General features: G+C 36.4%; 1 protein-coding gene across 2 annotated transcripts in view; it reads left to right on the plus strand.

The window, feature by feature from the left end:
• LOC113106217 (VPS8 subunit of CORVET complex) overlaps nt 1–21,489 on the plus strand; it is a 114,129-nt gene that overhangs the window by 81,561 nt on the left and 11,079 nt on the right. For both annotated transcript variants that reach the window (XM_026267907.1, XM_026267915.1), the window contains 5 exons: nt 1,269–1,349; nt 8,046–8,215; nt 9,715–9,883; nt 11,120–11,173; nt 13,812–13,892. In XM_026267907.1, coding sequence (XP_026123692.1) covers nt 1,269–1,349; nt 8,046–8,215; nt 9,715–9,883; nt 11,120–11,173; nt 13,812–13,892 — 555 coding nt within the window. The remainder of the gene's footprint in view (nt 1–1,268; nt 1,350–8,045; nt 8,216–9,714; nt 9,884–11,119; nt 11,174–13,811; nt 13,893–21,489) is intronic.

Raw genomic sequence — 21,489 nt, forward strand, 5'->3', positions numbered from 1 at the left:
GTCTTAACAACATGGCGGTAGAGCAGTGGCAGCAACAATAAAGTTATAATGCCTTCTTTCTTTGCATGAACAAAACCTCCCACATCATGACGTAGACGTGGGGGGCGTGTGTAAACGAGGCATTTTAGTGGGGTGTGGACGAGTCTTAACATTTAAAAAAAGAATATATCTTCGTGTTTGAGACTTTAGTCTTTGCAACTAGGTATCTTAGATACTCACGGACAGCTTGTAACAGTTCAAAGAGAAAGGAGAGCTTGAAATGGCATCATATTGGGTTCATTAGTTCATATGGAAGCCCCTGTGGATTAGAGGTATGTCTCAGACGCCAAGGGTTGCTCCATAAGTGGTAGTTGAAGTTTTTGTGCTATATAGTAATGAGTCAAGTTAATTCAGTTTTGTTAGTTTTCATTCTTCTTGTAAAACATATGTTGGATTTCAAACCTGAGCTCAATGGATTTGATATTCCAGATGTTTGCGTGAATAATGGTCTGTAATGAGGATGTGCAGTTTTGGGCTTGGTGAATTAGCTTCTTTCATTTTGTGTGGAGGAGGCAGAATATAACTACAAAGTTTAATGTCTATAATATAAAGTTTTATTCTCCGTTCTCGTCATAAAGGATCAGTAAAGTACCCTATTGGGATCAATGAAAGTATCTTATCAGGATCAATAGAGTATAATGTGTTGTTGTAGGAGAACAAGCTGACAAAGGCAGTCTGAGGAGAAATGACTTTTTCATGTTGAGAAAGTGTGAAGAAATGGAGAGTAAGAATAGAAGTAATATAAATATAAAATAATGGATGAACAGAAATCTGGTGTCATTGTGTGAGCTTCATGTGTTTTCCCCTCAATAACATTGGAATGTGTGTACATTTCTGCCTCTCAGAATGAACAGGATCCTGTATGTGTGTGAGAGTCTTCCAGGTCTTGATCTTTGTGACTGCTTCAATCTGAGCCCCTACTGAGGGCAGAATTACCCAAGTGTGTGCAGTCCTGCGATAGCAGCTAGTGGTGTGTGTGTGTGTGTGATGTTTCTGAGACCGCACTCCTTCGTCATCTAGGAGTTATCAGCTGTCATTGTGTTTGTAGTCTGGCAGCATGCACTGTGTTTTCTCTCTTAATTTGTGCTTAAGTCGGTTTATTGCTGAAAATGCTTTTAAAATTGACTTTATACTTTAAACAAACTTTATACTGACAGACACAGATTTCTGCTAGTGTGATCAAAGCTATGAGAAAATAATGTATCTCTTAAATGTGTTCTCTCCTGCAGGACCCTGTGTATGGGAAAGGAAAACTGGCTGAGATTCAGGGACTCATTTTAGGGATGCTAGAAACCTTCAACTATGAACAGGTAGTGTGTGTGTGTGTGTGTGAGAGAGAGAGAGAGAGAATGTGAGTGTGCGTGTGCTTGTGTGTATGTGTATCTGTGTTTAAAAGCATCATTTTTGTGTTTGTGTTATATAGCAATTTGAACTCATCAGCTTTGTTACTGTTGAAATACTTTCTTTTATAAATGCATTTTTACACCATAGAGAAGCATGTTCATCACTGTTTGTCTCAAGTTCTTGTATGCGTGTGGGAGTGTGTGTGTATGATCAAAAAAAAAATTTTTTTATTTATTGCTGTCCTGTTATTACATAACATGACATGACATAGAAGCAACATGTTTATGAGAATGTGTACTTGGACAGGAAGCACAACTTATTATTATTAATTTACCTAGAATGAGGGCACAAATTATTATATTGAGGTCAAGATTTACTTAAAACAAGGGCATTATTAAGCAAATGAATAAATTGTGCACGATCTAGTAAATTGAGGGAACAAACAAATAAATTGTGCCAACATTTTTTTTTCTAGCATGTCATGTGCGGGGCTCCATAGTTTACATATATCTTACAAGACAAAATAATAACTGAATATAACATATATAAAAATATAATATAACAATGACCCCGTTCAAATTTTACACGCTTGATTCTTAATACTGTTTGTTTTATGTTTTGTGATAGTTGTTCATGAGTCCCTTTTTTTTCCTGAGGAGTTCAGCTACCCACTTTTTTAGCAGAAAAATCCTCCAGGTCCTGCACATTTGTTGGTTTTCCAGCATCTTCTTACATTTTGAACCTTTTTCAGCAGTGACTGTATACTTTTGAGATCCATTTTTTCACACTGAGGGCAATTGAGGGACTCATCCACAACTGTAATAAAACATACACTGATGCTCAAGATAGCAACATGGGGGTGGAGGAGGGGGGTAAACTTTTTAAATTGGATAATCAGGGTAAATTGTACTTATTTTGTCTGCTGTGGCAGTACAGAAAGTAAAAATATGATCTTTAAATAACATCAGAAACATTTACATGTCATCATCTCCAAAAGTTCACACCTGAGGTCATTTTCATTAGCTACCAATAGCTGCTTGCATACAATTCAAGGCAATAATGTTTGCCTACAGAACCACCTCTGGCTCTGCACCCATTACCTAAATTCATTACTTCAAACGTATGTGCCCTCTAGAAGCGTGTGTTCTGCAAGTGAACATCACTTTATTGTGCTATCCCAAAGAGACACAAAATCACTTAGACTTTAAAATTAAATTCCCTCCTGGTTGAATGACCTGCCCAACTCATCTTCTAATCTTTAATCTAATCTAATCTTTTTGTATTCTATCTGTTTTCTCTTTATTTATTATACATTTGACAAAAGCAAAAAAGGTCTCCAACACTAGCTTGCTCTATTCTTAAAGCCCTTGCTACATGTACTGTGTTAGACTAACCTAATTTTTTCGTTGCTTTGGATAAAAGATTCTGCTAAATGTCAATGTAAATTTATTTATTTGTTTATTATTAGGTGGTAGTACAGGGTTTGTTAGGTGTTGATACACAACCCGACAGCCTGTTAAATTTGTCCATGGGTATATAGCTACCCATGATGCATCATTCATGTCTTACTTTCATATTTACTGCACACTTGCTGCTTCAGACAGCAGCATAGAAAGATACATCATTTAGTGCAGTTAAATTATAATGAGATCTTCTCTTACTGTACACACAGCTGAAGCAACAGCAGCTAAGTTCACAGGGTTTTATGTGATAATTGGAATGAGATGTGGAGGTGAGATCCTTTGAAAAAAAAATCTTTATGGTATCTATCTTATTTTGTTTTTCAGTGTATCTTGATTCTTGGTTTAAGAATCGTTTAGACATTTGCACTAGAAAACAGCATAACTCTCTTTTGCAATGCAATCAAAATGTACAGTAAAAATTCCATATTCTAGTTGTGTTTTTGTTTTTTGAATGAATTAAAAGTAATGCAGATCTTTTTGAAGATTTGTTTTCAAACTGTTGCTGGTATACGTTTAGCAAATTTTGGATTTGTATTTATTAATCGATCAGCAAAAAAATAAGCTGATCAGATAAGTGTACCTACTACCTACTTATAAAGAAACCAGTTTCTAATATTGGCTTTTTCATGCTTATTTACAACATTCTAGTGGTTTTAATTTGTATTCTATACTATAAATATTGGTATAAATAATAATAAAATAAATATTCTACATTGAAACTATTAAGAGAGTATGGACCTGTTAGGACATGTTTCACCAATATTCATAAAAACAACACCGTGATGGGTCATGCACACACACACACACACACACACACATACATAAGTACTGTCCCTTTTCAATCCCACTGAATAGCTTTTAACAGAGGGACGCCATTTAGAGGAAGTATCATACTTAACTTATTCCAGTTTATCCTCACAGCTGCTTTAACAGGTCAGTTGAGGGTGGAGTGTTATGAGAGCTCATTAATGGCTGTTTCTTCATTAATTAACAAGTGCATGATTCAAGGCTCTCTGGAAGTATTAGAAACCGTAATGGTTATCAGTGGCATGCACACATACACCCTACAGTTTTGCTTAATGAACAACTAAATACTTTCCCATGAATCGTCTCCCCTCATCTCAAGACCTCACACAACTTTCTTTAAAGCTGCCTGAAAACTTCTGAAGCACAAATTCTTATTTGGGTTTGTGTTATTATAATGTAGCAACTGGATTAAATTCCTTCCTCATTTCGGCTTTACTGAAAAGGGCTTTGCTTTTTATTTTCTGAAAGTCAAGACAAAAGAAAGAAGAATAAAGTGACTTTGTTGTCTGAAATTCAGCTGAACTTGTCTGACACTTATTGATATCGTTTTTGCAATGCTAATTTATTTTATAGATTTTTGTTTATTAGTGTAGAGTTGCTTTCTCCACCTTAGCGTCACCTATAGGCTAATTGCATCCAGGAATTTGCATCAGACTTCAGTGTGTTCCTTTTTATTCCTTTCTAATCTATATTTGAAAAAATTAATGCTAAATCAAGTTGTTACTTTTGAGAACTGAACCTTAAAAAGTGGAGTTTTCCTTTGGCCACAGTGTACATTAATCAACTGATGAAGTATGAGTGGAACTTTGACTTTAAGTACAATGCACAATTCTTTGAAACCTTTGAAATCCATTAGCCCTGTCCCTGGAAGTTTTCCAAGCATATGAAGAACATCAGAAACAGAATGAGGCATTAGTTTACTGTTGGTGACTGGTTTTATCATGCCCCTGTCCGGTCTAGACATGATGTGGAAATTGTCTTTTTTCAACCTCTAGAAAATACATTTCTGGGTTAGTTAATGTATATGTTGTTTCTTAGGGCTTGCCTTAAAAGTTCCTGAAAATGTGCATTTTCAGCCCCAGAATAACATACCTGAATTAGTTCATTTCAATTAACTTTGCATCTAATGGATTCAGTAAAATAAAATCAAATACAATTAAATAAAGTACAATACAGTGCTGTCAAGTTACCCTAAATTGGTTAATTAAACTTTGATTTAATTTGTCTATCAGATTAAATTGGAGTTTATTAGAGCAGTATTTATCTGACTCAAGGGGTATTAACATTTGTCAGCAGCCATATCACCCTGGAGCCCAAGACCGGTTGCCCACTGAAGCTAAGCAGGGCTGAGCCTGTCAGTACCTGGATGGGAGACCTCCTGAGAAAACTAGGTTGCTGCTGGAAGAGGTGCAAGTGAGGCCAGAAGGGGGTGCTCACCCTGTGGTCTGTGTGGGTCCTAGCGCCCCAGTGTAGTGATGGGGACACTATACTGTCAACAAGCACCGTCCTTCGGATGAGATGTTAAACCGAGGTCCTGACTCTCTGTGGTCATTAAAAAAATCCCAGGATGTCTTTCGAAAAGAGTAGAGGTGTGACCTCGGCATCCTGGCTAAATTCGCCCATTAGCCTCTGACCATCATGGCCTCCTAACAATCCCCATATCCGCTGATTGGCTTTATCACTCTGTCTCCTCTCCACCAGTAAACTGGTGTATGGTGGGCATTCTGGCGCAATATGGCTGCCGTCGCATAATCCAGGTGGATGCTGCACACTGGTGGTGGATGAGGAGATACCCCCTGTCTATGTAAAGAGCTTTGAGTGCCTAGAAAAGTGCTATATAAATGTAAGGAATTATTATTATTATTATTATTATTATTATTATTATTATTATTATTATTATTATTATTAAACGACTTGCCTTTAAACAATAAAAAAAGTCGTTAACACTTTGTCAGGGTGCGGGCTAGACAGAGGACTCAGATGCAGAGTAGGGAAAATGAGAATGGTTATTCTCGTCAAAAAATAACATAAACAATAATTAAACAATAATTAAATCTTTGGCCGGCACACTGCGGACCACTTGCTCTGCCAGATCTCCGAACTATGGATCCTTAGACAGGAAAACAGAAGGTTAGAATGAAGCTTGGACACTACACAAAACACGGGCAAAGACAAAACAATCTACTCACGATGACAGACAGGAAGGCAGAGACATATAGGGGAGTGGGGAACGAGTGGCAGGTGGGGAAGAATCAGCTTGTGATCTGCACACCCCCGTCACGATCAGCACTGATTGCCCAGACCACGAGCTACCAAACAGACAGGACAACACAGACCACAAGCTGAGAAGGCACTCTGCACCGTGACACACTTTAAAAGAAGGTTCCATTAGTTAATGTTAGTTCATGTGTTGACTAACATGAACAATGAACAATACATTTTTTACACTATTTATTAATCTTTATTTTATGTTAATCGTTCATTCATGCTGATTCACAGTGCATTAACTTATGTTAACAAGCACTTTTGATTTGAATAATGCATTAGTAAATGTTGAAATTAAAATTAACTATAATAAGTGTTTATATTCTGACTATTTTAGATTGCTTCGGGGGTACCGCAGCGGAGTAACCTAGTACCGTTGTGATTCTTCATTGACATAAACAGAGAGAAATAGAAGTTGTGCCGGCTACGATGTTCTTCCGCAAGACGCAAGCAGTTCTGTTTATTAACCGCTAGAGCGTCAAAAGTTACCGACTGCAGCTTTAACTAATGGAACCTTATTATAAAGTGTTACCAAAAAATCTGAATAAAACCAGTAAAACTTATTCCTAAAACTTAAAATAAATATTTATTTTGTTAAATTAAAAACATGAAATGCCACAAAGGAACTTCTTTAAACATGCAAGTATTATTTTTTTTTTTTTTTATAACTGATTCACTAAACTCTTAGTGAATGGAGAATCTCCTGTTGCTGAGCTCCTATCATGCTACTAAAAATGAAAATATTTTGCCATTTTATCTCTTTCACTTGCACTGTTTGTATGTTTAAGATGTCACCAGATAAGGTTGGTTATGCAGTCTTTTAGTTTGTATGTGGAAGTAAGTGTGTGTCATTGTATGTTTGCTCTTTCTCTTCCATGACCAATGGGAATTTGCAGCTTGTCATTCAAAGGAAATAGAAATACCACCTGACATACCAACCCCCCCCAACACACACACAAATTTCCCCTTGCTTTTGAGACTCTCCTCTTGGAATCCCTGCAGTAAATAATTTGCAGCCACAAAATTGAGATGTCAATTACACACACATACTGTAAATACACACACTTGAACAATCCCTTCGGAAAGCGTGTCCTGGAATACATTTCAACACAGACCCAGCAGAATTTGCCCCAATAGCTGATGAAATATTTTGAAATGTATTCTCAAATCATCAGAAATGTCTGTCAGAAGTAAATGTGCTTGCCGATATGTATGTGTAATACTCAAAATGCTGCACTAACAGCAAAAGGAAAGAACGTACATCAAGCCTCTCTCTCTCTCTCTCTCTCTCTCTTCTCTCTTTCTTTCTCTCTCTTCTCTCTTTCTCTCTCTCTCTCTCTCTCCTTCTCTTCAGTCTTTTTTTCTGACCTTGCTGAAATCAGTTGCCTCTGGTGAGGAGACTGTGTAGATTAACAGAGATTCTTCCACTCATGAAAATAAACTAAACCAATTTAATGGTAGCACAAGCTCAAATGTTAATCCATTTCACAAATTTATTCACAAAGATATTTGATTGTGATAAAAAAGATACGCTTAAGAGAGTTGAAATGGCATTTTTTTCCCATTTAGCTTCTGAGTCGTTTCACATGCCTCATTGGTTTCAGTCCTGATAATTTGTATATAATTATTATATAAATAAGATAATTAGTTATGGGAAAATTCTTCAATTTCCTGTGGTTGTTAATGAATAAATGTGTTCCCTCATGAATTAAACTGAAATAGGGTAGTTGACACACAACTTAAACATGAACTTTTTCAACATAAAGATGTTGTGTTAAAACACATAAGAAAAATTGTATATTGTTAGAAACTGTAGCTGTTCATCATTTCCTGGAATCTGTTCAGAAGATTACATATGCTGGCTTTCATGCATTTTCCATCCTTGTGTAAGGGGAAAATCATTCAAATGTATTCAGATATGGTAAAATGCATTTCGTAGTAGACACTTATTTGTAGCTGAAAGCATAACCAGGTCAAGGTATTTAATTAACAGAGTCGCAAATTTGTGATGGATGTGTAGATTTCATCTGAATAAGCAGAATTATGGAGCATGTGTGCTGACTTCTTTGCCATAACTTCTTTAAAGCTTTCCAATGGTTTACTTTACCTCTCCTTTCTTTCTCTCAGACATTGTTGGAGACGACCACCAATCTATTGAATTCAGATCTTCATTGGTCTCTGTCACACCTGCGCAAGGCAGTCAGTAGAGGGCTTCACCCAAGACAGTACCACTGCAACATCTGCTTACAGCAGTACAAGAGACGGCAAGAGAGCGAGGAGGAGATCATTATCTTCAGGTATTCATAGGAAGACCAAAAAAAAAACCTTATTCAAGGTTATATTTCACAAGGTTATAAGGTTATATTTCACAAAAACAAGTAACTAAATAATGCTATCAGTCAAATTTATCTTTATATTTATATACCTGCTTATGATGGGTACCAACCAGTATTAAAAGAATAATCCAGGCCAAAATTAACAAATTTTAATAAATCATGTAGCCCCATGTCGTTCCAAGCCATTAAAAGCTTTGTTTGTCTTCAGAACGCAATTGAAGATATTTTGGACGAAAACCGGGAGGCTTGTGACTGTCCCATAGACTGCCAAGTAAAATATATTGTAAAAGGTCCAGAAAAGTATGAAAAGCATCGTCAGATTAGTCCATCTGCCATCATTTGTTAAACCGTAACGCTATAAAGCGACGAGAATACTTTTTGTACAAGAAGAAAATAGGGCTGCTTAATAGCTTACTACTTAATTGTTCACCTACAAATGAAAATTCCCTCATAAATTCCCCATTTTTTCTTGTAACACAAATGAACATATTTTTCTATTCTTTAATCAGTTTTGTCCATGCAACCAAAACTTTTAACACAAGTACAAAAAGGATCAGCATTAGCACATGTTTTTGCCATTTACAGTACAGACATACAGTGCAGTATAATGCTGTATGGCAGGACATTTTTGGGAAGGGGGACGTTTTGAGAAGGGGGATGTTGAGACAGGACACATCGCAGCCTAGACTCAAACCTATTTCATCTGAATGCGCAGAATTGTGGAGCATGTGTGCTGACCTCTTTGCCATAACGCCATTATTTTTGTACGAGAAGAAAATAGGGCTGCTTAATAGACAGAGCCGTAGTTCGCTGACAAGCTATGCAATATCGCGTTCATAACCGCATGCGATTCATCTGCGATTATGAACGCGATATTGCGTAGCTTGTCAGTTTAAGAGTTTGCAGATGATGTTCACGTCACGTAATTATGTCACTTCATAAGGTTCCCATGGCAATAGGGGGAAAATGGTGCTTTACTTCTGTGTAGTAAACACAACATTTTTCAACTTTCTACTGATATATATTATGAAATCATGCTAGCCCCGCATATTTTGCTTTTGAAATCGGCAATTTATGCGGCAAAAGAGCGCCGTATTGGAAAAAATGCTACCCCTCATAAATATGCGGCCTTTGGCTGATTATGCATTAAATCAGGCGATCGCATAGTCGCGTTTTTCTGGAGGGACTGATTTTCATTTTGGGGTAGAGTATCCCTTTAAGGTGCAATAAACCAACCACTATTTTGAAGTGTCAACCAGATCTTTTCTGATGGATTTTGTACAGTATTATTGCATGTATAATATTAACGCGATATCAGTATTTAATTTCTTAAATATCATGGTTATTGTGAGACCTCTATTATAAATATAAGCATTATATCTGCCATTGTTCACCCTGTTCTGATCCCATATTTGAGTCCCATTATTCTTACTCATTCTGAACTCTTATTTCATGTGTAGCTGTGGACACCTGTACCACTGCCAGTGTCTTCAGCGTAAAGAGCCGGGGGTTTTGAGTGAGAGGCAGTACTCGTGGAGCTGCTACAAATGCACATCCAACCAGGGCTCGCGGCCAGCGGACAGACCCAGCGCAGGGAGCTCTCGATCACGCGCCACTTCTCTGGCACAGGTCAGTCGGTCACATCAGTGTGTTCAACCAAATCTGAAAAATCGGGCATATTTAACTCACCCCAATGTGCTTCTAAAGAATCTAATTCATACTGCCCATGTCAGTCAAGCCCCAAAATAGAAAAAAGAACACAGCGAAGGTGTTCTTTTTACAGAGTGTTCCCATTAAAGGCGATACGACTTCTAAAGAACTTTTATATGCATGCAGTGTGTGTATTATCCACGCTAATTGGATCTCTGTTATGTGGCAGTGATGTATGTAAATGGCATGCAAATGGATTTCTCTCCGCATGCAGCTGTATTAGTCATAACCCTAGAAGGCTGATGGCAGTAGGCACAAAAGTGAGCAAAGCTAGTGTCCCTAATCACAGAGGTGTCCAACCAGTGTGATTAGAGTATTTGCACAACTGCATAAAAAAGCATCTCAAAAAGCTGACAAAAAGACCTTGAACACATGGCCCATAATTCCTGCTGATTGAATCGGCAATGCTCCTTAAAAAAACAAATGTTCCATTTCTGTAAGTGTGACGGTTAGTTATGTACTGTGAATGAAATAAAAAATATAAAAGTAAGCTGAAAGTGCCGAATTAATGTGTCAGTGATGTGTAAAAAAAATTTGATTAAATAAATCCTGCATTTCAGTTGTATTGGTCAGTCGTTGGTCCTGTATGTGTTTCTCTCCTGGCGTGTTTGTGTGGATTGTATTCATGTTCCAGTATTGGATTTATATATATATATATTTGTTGATTTTCACTCCATCTCGTTCCTGTGCTCTCGTTTCAGAATGTGAATATAATGTATGGCCTTAAATGTAACGTGAAAAATAAGTCTTGATATAGGGCCAAACTGTATATGTCATATTTTACATGTCCATATTCGAGTAATAAAAAGAATCATATTCTTAACAATAAGCTTAGTAGTAGTAGAAGGTTTTTTTTTATTTTTAGAAAAATCTATATTTTTAACAAAAGCTTTATCTGGAAGATGAAAGTCATGTGGTGTGATCAACATGTAGAAACCTAGAACATATAAAAAAAAAAATTCTAAAACAGCAAAATGATATCATAGAGAGGACTTCTGCAGACCCTCTTGACAGATAATTTCACCTTTTTATGACCAGATGAATGTAGTAAACATAGTTCTGATAACAGATCTGTATTCGAGTCGGACTGTATCTCTGAACTGCTTTTGTGATATTCTGTCAATCCCATTTAACCTGTCACCTCATGTGTTTCAGACAAAAGTGACGTCTGCTCATCATGAGATTGTAACAGAGGCTCATGGGAGAAAGGTAAGTGAGTTGAATCACATTCTACAGCTACACTGGATTTGATTAGTTTAGCATGATTAAATCTTACGTCAGCTGAAAGAAAGGTTCTGTTTTAAATTGTTTTATATTTATATTGTCAATTCATTTAGCCACAAACTTAATTGCCATTTAATTGTATTTAGATTTTAGATTTAGTTTGTAATTGGTGTCAGACCTTTACAATAAACCGTTTTAATATTGTTGCATTTTCCATTTTCTATGACTGACTCAATTCAGCACTTTTAGAGGTTTTTCATTGCTCTACTTCAGCTAGACAGAGAATCATAGCTCTATTCCACTCTGCCTTTTGTGTGTTCATTCATCCATGAAACGTAAATGGCTTTTTCTCTGCTGGTTCAAAGGAAATTAGCTTGCTTATGATTGCATTACACTCTCTCCCTACTTTCATGCATTTGTTTACTGGCAGGAATGAAGTGATGAAACAGTCCTTCTTTGTTTGTCTGTCTGTCTCTTTCTTTCATTCCGTCTCTCTCATCCACATTTCTGTCTCTGGGTTCTCACTCTTTTGGAGCCATTCTCTTTCTCTCTCTTCATTGAGCATTCATTGCTTGTCGGTCAAGAGACTTGGCGTTTTATGCAATGTGACAGTGAGCCTTAAAGACAAGACAGGAAGTGACATGAACCTTTTGACCTATTCCTCTTCTCCAGCATCCCTTCATCCTCTCTCTCCTTCAATAAACTCTCAGCCATTCGCATCACTAAGCACGCTGTTATCTATAACAGGCAAAATTCAGCACTTTTCTTCATGTCCAAGTTTATTTACTGACTTTTACAGTAACTGTTCCCTCCTGGTGCAAGGTTTTTTTTTTTGTTTTTTTTTGTATAAAAAAACCTCTAACATTTGCACTCTCTGTTCTATTTCTGTTTTAACTATTTGTTTTATTTAAAGTGAAAAAAAGAGAAGTTCACACTAGCATTCTCTATTCTTTGTCAATTTTTTCTACTTGATTTCTTTTTATGTATTATAAATAATGACCTAAAACCTTTTAAAAATATATATTTTTCTGTTCTATTGACTTTGATTTTATTTAAAAAAACGACCCTGTAACACTAGCATTCTTTTTCTATTCTATTTACTTTTTATTTATTATTAAAACGAAACAAGCAAACAAACAAAAAGGATCTTGCTATGTATACTATGTTATGCAAACCCCGCCCAGTCCCTGAACACCACCCCCGAAGCCTACTCCCCCTTTTTGGAAAACTAAAATATGGTCACCCTAATATACATTTTTGAAGTTTTGCAAAAATGTATGTAGAGTCACGTTTTTTTCCAGTGAGCATAATGCTAAATGAATAGGTAAAATCGACCACTTCAATTATATTTGGTATAGCAACCAATTAATTCTCAGACTGTACTTTTACTATATTTTTTCAATGCGTTTTTTTTTTATATGTCCCACGAGAAGAAAGATAAAATAGTAGATCTTTAGAATTAGGTCAGATGTTTCTAAAAAATTTCAACACTTTGTCTAGTTGGCTAAAAAACTTCTCCTGATGTCTCAAGGTGCAGAAAAGTGGCTTTTAATGATTTTTTTAAGCAATGAAATACATTGGGCTATCAAAAAGTGTGTAATTGGTTTATTTAAATAAGTCATGTGTAAATAACGAATTTAATGAACGCTCCACCAAATTATCCTTGCTTTCCCCCAAAACTGTCACACAAAATCCAAGTCCTCCAGCTCAGCGCCCTGCGTACGGAGACAGCTGAAACAGCGTGACAATGTTCATCTCCTTCTTTCTGCTGAAAGGAGGGCACAATAATTGCATTTACTCTTCTGCAGTGACAGTACCATTTGTCTTTTGTGCCACTCCAAACCAACTCTGATTATATATAAAGACCCAGTGAGGTAAAGTGAGGATGCACTTGATTTAATTAAGGAACATTCTGTTGAAAACCATCTCTGGGTGAAGTTTGGCAGATCTTTAGGGTGTGTGCTTGACTTCATGCCTTTGGGACTGGAGAAGTCATTGACGGATGACAGAGATTGAGAGGTTTTGGATCACTGGAGGCTGATTTGAGCCAAACCAAGTGATGAAATGATTCTGATTGGTGTGAAGGTCACTGGAATGTGTCTTCAAATAAGAGAATCTGTCACTGTGTATCATGGGCCTGTCTGTAAATCTGGTCCAACAATGATTAAATATGGATTATTATAGATTAAATAATGTATATTTACCTGTGTAAATTCTTCACATTCTACTAATTTTCTTCCTGCTTGATATTTCTGTTGATGTCGTTTTTTTTTTTTTTTAATGTCACATCTGTCAGGATTTAATCACCTTTCTTTACCACATCCTAGGCTCGTGTATGAAAATGTCACATTGGATGCAATTAACACCCTTCTGATTCTTGAAGGGTTGTGCAGTTTGCTATTTATCAAGTCCATATCTGGCAGCAGGATTTGCCCCTTCACATTCTAATGTTTTTATATATGTTGTTAGTGTATTTTCACCGAAATGTTAAATTGAATTGTCTTTAGGATTATCTGTTGATGATCTGGCCATTCTAAAGTGGTTTAGCTGGAGGATGAGTCAGGAGTGTTGTGGTTCTGTGAGTGTGTTGAGCTGTTATGTTGGTGTGTTTTCCTCTCTGCAGATGTTGACTGAAGCCACTCTGGATGCCCAGCAGACACAGGCCTGGGATCATTTCCGCACTCTCTACAGAGGACCATCTAGGGTATGGATGACTTTTCTTTCCATTCTCTCATTACTCAAAAGTTGACAGGCCACTTGCAGAATCTGTTTATTAAATAGCATTTAATATTGTCATAAAAATGTTATTTTAGTTATGGTAAAGCTGTTTGATGTATACACTATAGTTCAAAAGTTTGAGGTTGGTAAGATTTTGTAATGTTTTTGAAAGAAGTCTCTTATGTCCAATAAAATTGGAATTTTGCTATTTTTTTGTTGTTGTTCTTGATAAGAATACAGTAATATTGTGAAATATTACAGTTTAAAATAACTGTTTTCTCATAATTTCTTATTACCAATTTTATAAACTGCCACTTCATGTTTTTGTTTTGTGAAAACGTTTTAGTTTATTTGAAATAGAAATGCCAAAATTATTGGCAAATAAAAGTATTAAAATCTTTTTTTTTTTTTTTTTTACAAATAAAGTACAATCTTATAGACCCCAAACTTTTGAATGATATTGTATCCCACAAGACAAAAAAAAAAAAACTTAATTCAAACTCATTATCATGTTCAGTACATAGCTGTAAATACCCTGGTTATTAATGTCTAGAATTGACACCGCAAGCGTCAGTAACTGCTTGCAGCCTTTTCTGATAGCAGTGCGTAAGCCCCTGGTTTGTCCAGAACATTAAGTTTGTGGGCTGTTTTTTTTTTTTTTTTTTTTTTAGCCCCCAGGTACTTTAAGTTCTTGCATGCTAGTTGAGTTCATCCCCACATTGGCTCAGTGATGTTGAGATCCATCTTAAAGGGTAACTGAAGGACTACCTTATTACAAAAGGCTGCAAGCACTCATGGATACTCAGGGAGGCAGTACATGATACTGAGAACCTGAGAACTGAAGACTACATAGACATATTTTACTTTCCAAAATATGAAAAAGCTAAGCCTTGCAAATTCTCTAAGGCAGTGTGGTTCTCAAATTTTGGTCATGCATACAGTTGTTTCACTTTAACCACGTCTACACCAGTTTTGAGCAGCCCAACACGATGTTACTAGTAAAAGTAAAACCCATCTCAATCGTATGCGGTGCAACCACTGTTCTATATACTGTATGACTGGATCCCTCATTGCATTCTAAACTGCCAACTGGCAGTGAAGCCACCGGTAGTGTTCGATCCACCATTTTACTAATCCCTACCGGCAGAGCACACCATTGAGTCACAGCTAAAACATTGACCTAAAATCAACCGATTTGAAGCAAATCAGTCAAATGGGATTAGTTTTTATGTTATGTGTATGTACATTAATGTTTACTTTGATTGATGTTTCCTTTTGATGGGCAGGATAAGAGATATATTTAAACCTTTTAGGTGGGTGGATGTGTCTGCTACACACTGCCGACACACGTAGCTAACTGATCCAACACAAAATATAATATATTTCTTTATAAACTTAATTATTCAGGAATTATTAAACACAAACGTATTTCAGACAGGACCACTTTCCTTATTGGGGTTCTTGCTCTCGAATTAATTGAACTTACAAGAACTTAAACATTAACCCCACCGGAACCATCAGCTTTGAAAAACATAACAATTAAGACTCTTATTAATGTCTTTAAAAGCAAACATGGGTAATCGTATAGATGTAGCAGTGGGACGTCTGTCCTGTAGCTTGGTTATGAGGATGAGTGTCTCTCGGCAGTGAGGTCCATGCCAACCAGAACTTGAAAGCCAGAACTTGAAAGATCTGAAACAAAGAGACAACAACCAGAAGGTGCATGGTAATATGTTCATGCTTATAATGGGGAGGGAGGGAGGGTTGCAAGCCATTTGAGCATACTTACCAAGCAGTGGTGCCACGTATGTATGTCCCATGTCTAATTGGAGAATGGTAGTGATTGGAGCTATTTGACAGGAGAGGCATCAGCTGGTTGCAGCCTAATTTAACAACTACCTTATAAACTATTAATAAGCAGCAAATAAGGAGTTAATTGAGGCAAAAGTCATAGTTAGTGGTTAGTTAATAGTGATAATTGGACCCCTAAAATAAAGTGTGACCGGTGATCTTTTCTCATTAAAATCATACAATTTCCTATTAATTCAATAGAACGTTTACGCACACTAGGGATTACCAATATGGCGGCATCATGAGCAATCCAGTTCTATATTTATAGATCAGTGGGTGCAACGCGACAAATCTCGACATTAAGCTGACGGCCCTTTCTATTTCTGACATACTCTAAGCGCTTGCACTACTACGGACACAGGACAGATGGATTTGCATCGATCACTTTGTCATGTACAGCATAGACAGCTTTTAGCTGTTGCAGCATGACACAACAACAGTTGCATACAGTGGAGACACAATATTTTTCTGTTGCTGTTGAAGGTTGAGTTCACAGTAGCAGCTTGTGATTCTGTTCATTGAAGAAGTGCTTTTCGATGGAGAGGATCTTCTGTATCGGGCTGAGTCAAATCGTGCAAAGTGAATAGTTTGACTGAGAAAGATTAAGAGGAATTGGCGATGATGCTTTATAAAAGGCAGAAAGCCAACCGCTGTTCGCACATTTGAATGCTGTTGCCACAGTGGTGGACCTGTGCGGAGCCTTGGTGGTTGCGCCCCTCATTGCTCGAAGGGATATGTAAACACTTGAACTGCAGCTCCTTTGCAGATCTTGTGGGATTTTCATTCAGCCATTGAGAATTCTTGTCAGTGCCTTACAATGATATTGCATAACAGCAGATTGTTATGCAATACAAGGTGTGTGTGTATGTATGTGTTGCCTTTGTATATTTACTGGAGTCATTGAGTCTTACTGTTTAAGGGTCATCACTTATCAGACAGAGACAATTCGAATGTCTTCATTTAAGTGTTTGACTGTCAGTATCCTGTCTGAACTCAATCACACAGTCCTCTACCCTCTGACCAACCATCACATTGGTGTACTAATCATGCTGTATGTCCATTTTTAAAATCAGTAGTCCAGTTTTCAAATCAGGTGTGCGCATGTACAGTTCATTACATTTGTATGTGTGTATATGGGAGGTGGGAAGGCAATCCTTCTTCCTTTTACTTTTATATTATATAAATTTTCCAGATTAGATACTTGTAGTATTGAACACTATTCATGCCTTTTTTTCCACTCACAGCTCTATCCATCACATACACTCAGATGCACTTACATATAATCTCACCCACATGTACACACCCCCACATACACTCACACAAACATAGAGACACTCAACAGAATCAAATGAAGGTGCTGCTGACTAAAAACTAAGTTGCCTCAGTGTCAAATGGGATTTTGGTTAAATGTGTCCTTGAATAAAAGAGGCCAGTTGCCCCATTTACACCTGGATTTAATATCCATTTACTGTCATAAAATAACACTTAATCACATAAAAAGCCAGGCATAAATGCACCCAAGAGACATTTTGATTGGGTCGTGATTTGAATCACTGAAAACATATATGTAGGTGGTCTGACATGGATTATGACACATTTAATGGTGTAATGCATTTTTGTTATCCACTTTGTGTTATATAAGTAAAATGAATTGAGGTTACGCAGTACTTCAGACTTCACATAAATCAACTTTTTACTGTACGATAAATGTGGCTAAAATAATTCATGCAGTAAGTATAGAAATTAAATAAATAATGCTGTATAATTATGCCTTGTGATATATCTTACAGCGCATTGTCTGATCTAATGAAAAATAGTAAACACATATATATATATATATTACATTGTAATAATTATCCATTCCAGAGCTCATAATTTGCTTTACTTTGTAGCACTGGTGAAAAATTAAGGAGCCCTCATCAGAAATTTAGGAGCATCACAACTACAAAATTATATTGCATTATATTTATATATATTTTAGATGGGTTAATATTAGCTGTCAGTCACTCAGTCACTGCTTTCCACTAACAACCACGAGAAAAAGAAAGTGCTGAAGAAGAGAGAAAATGAAAAATTGTATTGCTAAAAATAATTTGAGTGTTACTGTGCTAATATATTGATGACTAAAGTGGACGGCTGACAGATATTCTGTGTGGTGGTCAGTTCACAGCATTGACAGAAATGAATCTTTTCTAATAAGTTTTAAATAGATTTTTTTTTTACCTTTTATGGTCCTTTTTACCTTAAAGACATTTTTTTTTTTCTAAAAGTGTGCATTATCATATTTGTCAAATTCTTATCTTTAATCAGTCAGGCATAATAAAATATTTGGGCTGTTATCAAGCAAATTAAAGTATCAATCAACAAAATTCCTCTTTGCAATGCAGAGGAAACACAGAAGCTGCATCTGAAGTGGCATTTAGATGCATTTAAACACCGATTAATGCGGGACACGAATGCTTTTAACCTGCAGTTACACATTCATCAAATTTTTATATTGTAAACATAAAATGTTGAATACTGATATTTGAAATATTTGAAACTTTAAATGTGAAATTAAAACAGCAAGTCACTCTTAATAAAGGAGTCATTGCGATTGAACAGTCATTTAACGAATGCTTCATTCCGGAACGAAATACCATCATGTTGCTAAGAGATGCAAAACAGAGCTGTGACTGTGTTTCAAATTGTTTTCACTGATGCTGCCTTCACGTGCTACAAGAATGATTGTAAATAGGAATGTGGTAGTTTCAAATTGTATTTGGAAGCAATGTGAAGTCGACCGCTTGAAATTGTCTAGCTCATAATGTAATAGCACGTGAAGGCATCATGAGACGAGATATGTCATAATTATCACGCCGTGCTCCCTGTCAGTTTAATTCATAAACGCGCATTTACTATGTACAGTAAAGTCAGATTGCGTGATATTGTCCTGTTTTGTTGTTGCCTGTGTGCCGAAGCATGAGCTTTTGAAGCTCCGCCCTCTTCTGAAAAGGGAGGCAGGAGCACAAGCTACTTTGCATGTAAAGGGACAAGCACAATAACGGCGTGTTTTGGCTCATACCCTAAAAGTGGCCATTTCAGCAAGTTATAAAATTTGTGGGGTATTTTGAGTTTAAAATTAAGATACACTGGGGACATCAGAGACTTAATTTACATCTGGTGAAAAGGGTCATAACAGCAGGGCCCCTTTAAAGTGCATTATACATAAAGGCAGTTAAAGTGTTTTTAAATTACTGTTACTGTCTAACACCTGTCCAAAATACTCCCACATTTGCGAGCTGACTTTTTCTGTGTCTGGCTTTTGATAATTCACAGTAATAATGCATGTGTAGTATAAATTATTTATATTTTTCACTTAATGCAACCTCACATTATTCATAAATTACCGTTTTCATTTTCACATATAAATGTGGTCACATCTAACAAATTTTTTTTTTTAAATCAAAACTAACAACGGCTATTGAAAAAGTAACTGAAATATTAATTATCAAAAATAATCATTACGTTATTATTCCTTGTTGAAAAAAAATATATTAGCTGTGTGGTAGTTTAGGGAATTACCTGTATATGGCGCATTGCGTACATGGGGTTATCTGACGCAAAGCAGTTTAAAGCAGAGTTCTGCATGGATCCTGTTTGGTAAATGCGCACCAGCAGTACTTAACAGCACACTCGACCCGTTATCCAAAAGCAGCACTAATTTAATTCCGTACCAGACCAGAACTGTTCGACATAATAAAGATTGTGAGTTGTGACCCAGACCGCACCCGCTTTAAATCTATTACATCAGGTAGGCAAAATTTTCTCATATAAAACAAGCAATCAAACCAAAATTAGGCATTCTAATTTGGTGCTTTGAAGAAAAACAGACACACAGCGCAACATGATAATTAACAGATAAAAATATGAGAACGCGCATCCTTTCTGTAAACAATACAAAACTTTAGCCTAGCATCTTGTGATCACTCTGCCAGGCTTTCAGACAAATGTGCATAGGCTAAATCACATCATACACATGCTTATAATTATTCATAAATGAAAAGAACATATTCAAATATAAGCCTTTACTATTTAATGCAATTGCCATTATTATTGAATTTCATTAGTCCCAGATATGATTTATGCGCAGTTGTTCACAGTAAAGTGAGCAAGTCACGACCATTACAATTTCATTATTATGGTTAAATAAGAAACAAGAAATCTAACCATCATAACCAAATTAGGCTACATTTATTGTCATTAAATATCTCTATACACATCATTAGATATGACATTAAGCACAACTTATGTAGATTTATTTAATAAAAAGGCTTGACTGCTTCATTTTGGCGTATATTTGTACACTTTTACCATTTAATCAATCTCAGCATGCGTTAATTTTCTGTCACTAGATGTTTGCCTCACTAAGGCTAAATTATGCCAAAGTCTTTCTTCTGCTAAACTTTAATTAAAACTGAAACTATATAAAAACTTAATAAAAATGTGTTTACAAAATATCAACTAAACTAAAACTAATAACAATATTAATTAAACTAATAAAAACTATTACTATCAAATTGTATGGCAAATTTGAAAACGATATTAAAATAAATTCAAAACTATAAGAACTTTGGTTTGGTCATGTGATGTTGCAATCACAGTGTGGGGAATGTTTGACCCTAATCCTCTAAAGACATAGGGAGTCAGTGTTACAGTATCACTCTTAACACTCTCAAGCTCAGCATCTGTCCTCAGCCCTAAGAGTCATGGTAGATAGACTGCTGCTGTGTACACTTATCTACAGAATGTGGCATGCTGAAGTATGTTTGTTTATGTGCTGTCGATCTTTTCCTGTGTCTGTGCAAGACTTCACACTCTCTGTAATGAGGAAACAAACTACTGTAAACATGACATCATGTCAAACTGAGCTTCTGAGAGATGAACAAATGGGCTTGTGTACTCAGTGTGGATATCAATGATTATGAATACAACACATCGTATGTGTATGCGTGGATGGTGCACGTAATGCAAAGTATTCACACCTTAAAAACTCCCTCACATCCCTTCCTAAATAATTTGAAAGAGCCGTTTTTGGTATTCTGAGAGTCAGCATCTGGAAGAAGAGGTTTAATGAGACCAGAACATTTTGGACCCCTAAAGTTTAACAGACCTATTGCAAAAAGTGGGTTTCAACTTTTTATAGGTCCAGAAAGTGTCCACAAAGTCTAGAGCTAATTAAACATAAATTGTAACTTGAAAGGGCTCTGTTAAAATGGTATTTTTTTTTTTTTTTTTTTTTTACTTTATGTTGCAGCCTTTTGTTAAACAGCAACTTTTTTCCCACATCAATTTACACTTCATACACCATAATGAAAACTGAAATTAAAACATTGCATAAGTGATAAACTTTCCACAGTACTTTACACCGTTACAGTCTCAAGTATTTTTGGTACGATGGGACAAACTTTGCACAGAGTTGTATATAAGCCACTCTTGCTGTTTGCTTAAGGTCATTGTCCTGTTGGAAGGTGAAGCTTCTACCCAGTCTTAGTCTTAGTGTCTGAATGCTCTGGACTGGACTTCCATTAAGGCTATCTCTATATTTTGCTGTGTTGAGCTTTTCTTCTACTCTGACGAGTCCCTCAGTCCCTGCCACTGAAAAACAGCCCCACAGCATGAGGCTGCTACCTGCACACTTTACTGTTGGGATGGGATTGTAGGTGATGAGTAGTGCCTGGTTTCCTTCAAAC

Source organism: Carassius auratus, chromosome 1 (assembly GCF_003368295.1).
Source record: "Carassius auratus strain Wakin chromosome 1, ASM336829v1, whole genome shotgun sequence".
In the NCBI taxonomy this organism is placed as follows: domain Eukaryota; kingdom Metazoa; phylum Chordata; class Actinopteri; order Cypriniformes; family Cyprinidae; genus Carassius; species Carassius auratus.